Source organism: Conger conger, chromosome 3 (assembly GCF_963514075.1).
Source record: "Conger conger chromosome 3, fConCon1.1, whole genome shotgun sequence".
NCBI classification, from domain to species: Eukaryota; Metazoa; Chordata; class Actinopteri; order Anguilliformes; family Congridae; genus Conger; species Conger conger.
This window is the reverse complement of record NC_083762.1, coordinates 77,087,427-77,094,033: the sequence shown is the minus strand read 5'-3', so window position 1 is coordinate 77,094,033 and position 6,607 is coordinate 77,087,427. Positions and strand designations below refer to the sequence as shown.

Sequence of the window (6,607 nt, the reverse complement as noted above, 5' to 3'; positions counted from 1 at the left end):
AATTTTTGAAGTCAAATGGAGTAAGACATATAAGATCTGCTCCTTATCATCCTGCATCAAATGGACTAGCTGAGAGATTGGTCCAGACTTTTAAAAGGGCATTGGTAAAGCACAAGACCTTACAATACTGTATTGAAAACTTCTTGTTTAGCTAAATGAACACTCCACACACAACCACTCAGAGAACCCCAGCGCAGCTGTTTCTGAAACGACAGGTTCGCACTAGATTGTCACTGCTAAAGCCTGATTTTAGCCAAGTGATAGATTCACATTCAAAAATAGTCAAAAAGTCAAACATTCAGTCGTCCCTTAAGAAGTTTTTCTGTTGAACAGTGCTTGTCCGGAATTACAGGGGAAGGGAAGGAACAAAATGTATAAAAGGAAAAGGGTACTGGGATCAGTTACTTACATGGCGGAGACACATGGTGTGTCTGTAAAGTGTCATGTAAATCATTTGTTGGATGTAGAAGTAAAAAAAAAAAAAAAGGATGTAATCAGAAATGGAAAATAGAAGCTCTAAAATTTGCGGCTGTATTTTCTGATTGTGAGATGCCAGATGAAAGGGTACAGGATACCGGTTCAGCAGGTCTATTGTTGTCAATGTAACTGAACCATTACCACATTCTGGGACTGAGGTGGAGCCACAGAGACTGGAATGTGTACTTGCCCAGTACGGATTGTTTGAATTTGACTGAATTTATCAAGACAAATTGAATTGTTATAGACAACATTTTTAAAAAGAATTCTAATAAAATAGTTTATTTTATTTGAAAATTGTTCTGTAAAACCTATCAATGAGGGGAGGAGCTGTAGTATATTACAACCAAACTGTTTACATGAACTCCTTACAATGTCATTGGCTTCTTCCATGACCTTTATGTTCATTGGTCAAATAAATTACAGTTGAGACGGTCCTTATAAAGAGGGTATGCACAATGGATAGTGAAGTTCAGAGAAGTACAGTTTGAACTTGTCCTCAATGGTTTCAGCTAGTGACAAATGCAATGGATGTAAGCCTCTGTTCTCCATTATTTGTACTTTCTCTGTTGGGTATACAACAGCTATACTGACCTTAAACAGGCCAGTTAATTTTTAATTTATTTTATAATTTTTTTACCTGCTGATTCATGGTGATTGCAACACCACCTTTTCATGTGGGCAGCTTCTAATGTTAGATCAAGTATTTGACCTACAATCTTTCTGCGTAATTCTGAAAGTTTGGACAATCTAACTTTAAGTTCTAAATACAGTTGCACCAAACAGTGATCCCATTTTGAATGACATTATGTAGTATAAAAAAAATAAAAACAAACCATGTCTGTTCAGTAGTATTGTCTACCTGATGGACATGACAGGACAGATGTTTTAGCAGTTTTAAACGTTTTATACTGTATACTTCGTGCAGATATGCTGACAAGATTCTGTATCGTCATCGGAGGCATTGTAGTTTTGCGAGAAGTGATGTTACCCGGATGCAAATGTCCCATGTACTCATGTGCTCTTATGGTCATTTTTATTAATTGATTAATTGATTATTATAGCAGGCGGCACGGATGGTGCAGTGGGTAGCACTGCCGCCTCACAGCAAGGAGGTCCTGGGTTCGAATCCCCGTCGGCCGGGGCCTCTCTGTGCGGAGTTTGCATGTTCTCCCCGTGTCTGCGTGGGTTTCCTCCGGGTACTCCGGTTTCCTCCCACAGTCCAAAGACATGCACGTTAGGTGGATTGGAGAGTCTAAATTGCCCATAGGTATGAGTGTGTGAGTGAATGGTGTGTGTGCCCTGTGATGGACTGGCGACCTGTCCAGGGTGTATTCCTGCCTTTCGCCCAATGTATGCTGGGATAGGCTCCAGCCCCCTGCGACCCTGTTCAGGATAAGCGGGTTCAGATAATGGATGGATGGATGGATTATTATAGCATCTCCCCTGCCTCCATTTTGTGACCATACATAGTAGACAGTGTAAAGCAGTCATCTGTGTGTTTATATTAACCATGTCCTGACTTGTGAAGGTCAATAGCCCTTTTTTTTTTCTTTTTTTTTCTTTTTTTTAAAGAGTTTATTGCCTTTCCGCAGGGTGACTATTAACACAGGCATTTTACGTCTCAGCTTGTGTTTTAATTGCCGAAGATATATGCAATGGGTGAGGAAAATGATGTATACAGTATACCGATTGCTAAGATTGAAGTAGCCTAAACTGAGCAAAACATCAGAATAGCATGTTAATGCAGATTTTGTATTTTGCAATATAATTGTCCAATTACGATTCATAACCGATATTGTATGTATTGTCATCCTTACTAGTTTTTATCAAGCGTGTGAACACTTTTGGAGGACACGATAATTACACTGTAACTGCATGGACTTCGGCAGAAGTCTGCACCCTGCCATCTTCGGTATAAAATATAATAAGCTACTCTAACAATGCGCCCTGTTCAGTAACCTATTACCCCAATTTACAGGAACATGCACAATTTTAAGTTTCTATTCAGAGAAGTGCTTTGAAACTACACCAGGGTCACGCCTTTACGCCCCTCAGGTTCACAGTATATAAACGGTCGCAGTCTCATTTTTATGGATTGCGCGCGTAATACTGGACACAATGAAACTCCTGGTCACCATTGCCCTGACGTGCGCACTCTTCTCCAAAGGTAATACCACTGAAATTTGCTCTCGTGTCAGTTCGAAACAATAATGTAAACTGAAATTGTTGTCATTAATGCCATGTGGGATTTAGTTTAACATGTAGGCTACGTTGGCTAACACAGTATTCTCCTACAGACTATTGTTCAGCCCTTCTCAAATATTCGCCCACTCAGTTCGTGAAAACTGAGAAGCCTTTAGGCTAGTCTTGTGCTAAATGTAGATTGGCTACTTCTGCTTAGATGCCAAATTCAGTTAAGGTAATTATTTTGTGTTATATTATATTTCGTTTTTATTGTCCTTTTTGCGTGCAGATTTTAAATATAACTTTTCATACAGAGTGACATAGAAATTAGCTCTTACTTTAGAAGGGTCTGCAACTGTATATTTTTAAATAATAAAATAAGTGTTTTTTCCCCCAAAAAATATGTTTTAGCATACCCACTGGATTGTTACGAGTGTGTAGCCACCGGTACTGGACCGTGTTCGCAGACTACAAAAACATGCCCCGCGAGCCAGACCAAATGTGCCAGCGCCACAGCAGCGATCACCGCGGGTGAGCTAGAACGACAGCAAGATTTGCATGCTAGCAGGTGTTCTTTTACCAACAGCCTGATTATACAGTCGTGCAAGGGGATATGGCCTCTAATGTGCACGAGGCATTTTTTCCAGGCAATAGTCTGTAGTGATTCCAAGCAGAATCGTCTGAATTGTGATGAGGAGCTATTTACAATTTGATTTAGATTATATATATATATATATATATATATATATATATATATATATATATATATATATATATATATATATGCACTTTCTGTCTCATCCTCCATTTAAATAAGTGACACTGTATAGCGTTATTTGATGGATGAAGATATACAACTCCCGGCGACAGCAGTGTTGCATATTTCACATGTAGACAAATTGTCTTTGTTGATCGTGATTTTTATTTTTGATCTTTCTTGACCCGTCTGTCTTTTGGTCTTTAGGAGGAACACAGGTTCCTGTGAAGATTAAGTCATGCACCACACCAGATCAGTGTATCAGTGGATCTCTTAACAGTGGAATCTCTACGACAACTATCAACACCCAATGCTGTGATTCCAACCTGTGTAACAATCAAGAACCGCCAGGTAAATATTCCATATTTACATTTTGAAATGAGAATTACAGGGTACTAAGTGACATTTTTGTTCAATGGTTTAATTTCCCTCATTAGGTTGCGGTTTACCTCTCAATTAACCAATGGCTGATTTATTGGAAGTCACAATTGGACATCAACTCCAAGCTCACATAACTTGAATGTTTACCATTTTACTTTTTTACTTTTACTTTATGTTATGGTTATGAACAGGCAGAGCTCCCTGCGTCTTCTTTTTTTTTTTTTTGATCATGGTTTTTTTTAATTACATTTTCTTGAACACATTCAAAACAATACAACAGGAAATCCCTCAACCCACCCAAATCCCTCCCTCCCCTCCCAAGCCCACATCAATCATCCATCCATCCATCCATTATCTGAACCCGCTTATCCTGAACAGGGTCGCAGGGGGGCTGGAGCCTATCCCAGCATACATTGGGCGAAAGGCAGGAATACACCCTGGACAGGTCGCCAGTCACACACAGGGCACACACACCATTCACTCACACACTCATACCTACGGGCAATTTAGACTCTCCAGTCAGCCTAACCTGCATGTCTTTGGACTGTGGGAGGAAACCGGAGTACCCGGAGGAAACCCACGCAGACACGGGGAGAACATGCAAACTCCGCACAGAGGCCCCGGCCGACGGGGATTCGAACCCAGGACCTCCTTGCTGTGAGGCGGCAGTGCTACCCTCTGCACCATCCGTGCCGCCCCACATCAATCAACAAGAAATAAATAAACAATGTAAAAAAAAAAATAATAAGACTAAAAAAAAAAAAAAAATTTCAATTAATTAATTAAAGGGGGGGGGGGGGGGTACCACACTCAATGGGATATGTATTAGGGGGAGGGCTGCCCAGCCATTAGGTGCAGAATCAATTAGGAGCAACCGGGCGTGATCTCGAAGAGGCTGCCAGATCTTATCAAACTTAGGGCCGGTTCCGTGTAAGAAATGTAAAAATTTTTCCAGTTTCATAAAATAAAGGGTATCTTTGACCCATTGTGAGTGGGATGGGGGATGGGGGATGGGGGCCCTTCCAATGCATCAGGATGGCCCAAGCAGCCCGTGTCGCTTCTGAAGCAAAGGGCGGGGTTACATTTCGAGATAGCACCCTTGGCACAGGGATTTATATTCAGAATGGTGTCAATCATGGTGGGGGGAGGGGCGTTGGGGAAGCCGAGGTAGTGTGTATGGACAAAGTCTCGGATCTGCAAGCACTCTGCAAGTACTCTCACACTTAGATATATAAAGTGTTCCGGGGATGTCTTAAATTGCAATTTTCCCTGCGTCTTCTTAAGTCTCTTTTTTACTTAATGTCCAGAATTCACACATTATCTTATTATCCTGTTATAGCATTACCAGAATCCAGCACCAATGGAAAAAAGTGTTTCACCTGCACAGCTTCTGGTGACTGCACAGGCACTTTGGAGTGCAAGGGAAGTGAAGATCGCTGCTTTAAGTCCGCAGGTGAGAACTATCTTATCTTGTAATTTTATGATGGGAATAGACATGGCACGAATGTAACTAAAAATATGGGCATTGATAATTATTAATTAATTAATCATTATTAATTAATTATTTGGGCATTGATGTTGTTTTGCATAAAGCAAACCAAAATGTTCTGACAAAATATTTGTGTAAAGGAAACCATTCTGTAAAAAACATCTTATAGCTGAAATGTATTGTATTGAAACCAATAAATACCACATTCAATCAGAATTCTACATTATACATCTGTTTTTAGTGATAAGGCATGTTCTTACCCTTTACATAACATGCAAGAACTTGCATCCACCTGGTAAATTATTATGGCTATAGTAATTTGGAGGAGTTATCAAATTTGAATTTCAATAATATCAAATATTAACTTAATTTATGAAATATTACTTAATCTGCAAGAGGTTAAAATGGAGCCCTCGTAGGTAGCTTTGTAAAACAAATAATAATTCTGAAATCCGGACACTCAGTTTTGCAAACTATGCGCTCGGTTTTCCAGACTGTACCCTGGATCGGCAAACCAAATGCACAGATTGCAAAACCAAGAGTACAAATTACTGTGTTAAATATTAAATATTATTTATTTATTTTTTAAACCTAGGGTAACTAAGGGGGTGCTCTGTAAGACTTAAAATACAGGAAATAAATCTTTAGGCAGATGCGCCGATATTTCTCCGATTACATTTTCTCCCCATTGTTTCTGAAGTGCTTGGAGGTGTGAAGATAAAGGGATGTGCATCCCAAAGTATCTGTTCTGGAGTCCTGAATGCTGAACTGGGAGCCACTGTGGACTTGAACTGCTGTGAGGGAAACATGTGCAACAACGCCCTGCGCATCGGACAGAGCATCCTCTTCCTCCTCCTGCTGCCTCTTGCCTCCTTCTTCCTCTTCAACTAAGCAGCATCAAATAAATTCATACAATGTTGGTTAAACTTGTTCAATTTCATTAAAACATTTTTTCTAATCAAATACTTTTCCTGGTGTTATCATTCCACTTCTCTGCCTTTAAGTAAATATTCAGATAACATTTAATGTTGTTTACATTATAGGTAACACAAATGAGTTGTGCTTATGCACCAAACGGCAGTTCAGAGTATCCGGCCTTCTTGGAGTCACTGGGCAGCATCCTGGAAAGGGTGCCGCCCGGAGACTCCGTAGATCTGCTGGGCGACTTCAACGCTCTCGTGGGCAACAACGGAGAAACCTGGTGAGACGGGTGCGTGGGGGTTGGACCCAAAATGCACGACTCAGAAACAATAGTAATATAAAGACCCCTCAGGGCTTTATTCGGGACGAATCCCAGGGGAGTAGTCAACACAAGC

General features: G+C 40.4%; 1 protein-coding gene across 1 annotated transcript; it reads left to right on the top strand.

Moving 5' to 3' along the window:
* Window positions 1–2,554: 2,554 nt before the first annotated feature.
* LOC133123203 (phospholipase A2 inhibitor NAI-like) lies at window positions 2,555–6,254 on the top strand. The gene is made up of 5 exons (XM_061233538.1): window positions 2,555–2,647; window positions 3,076–3,195; window positions 3,629–3,772; window positions 5,142–5,255; window positions 5,992–6,254. The coding sequence occupies exons 1-5, from the start codon at window positions 2,599–2,601 to the stop codon at window positions 6,180–6,182; spliced, it is 618 nt and encodes a 205-aa protein (XP_061089522.1). The 5' UTR covers window positions 2,555–2,598; the 3' UTR covers window positions 6,183–6,254.
* Window positions 6,255–6,607: the final 353 nt, after the last annotated feature.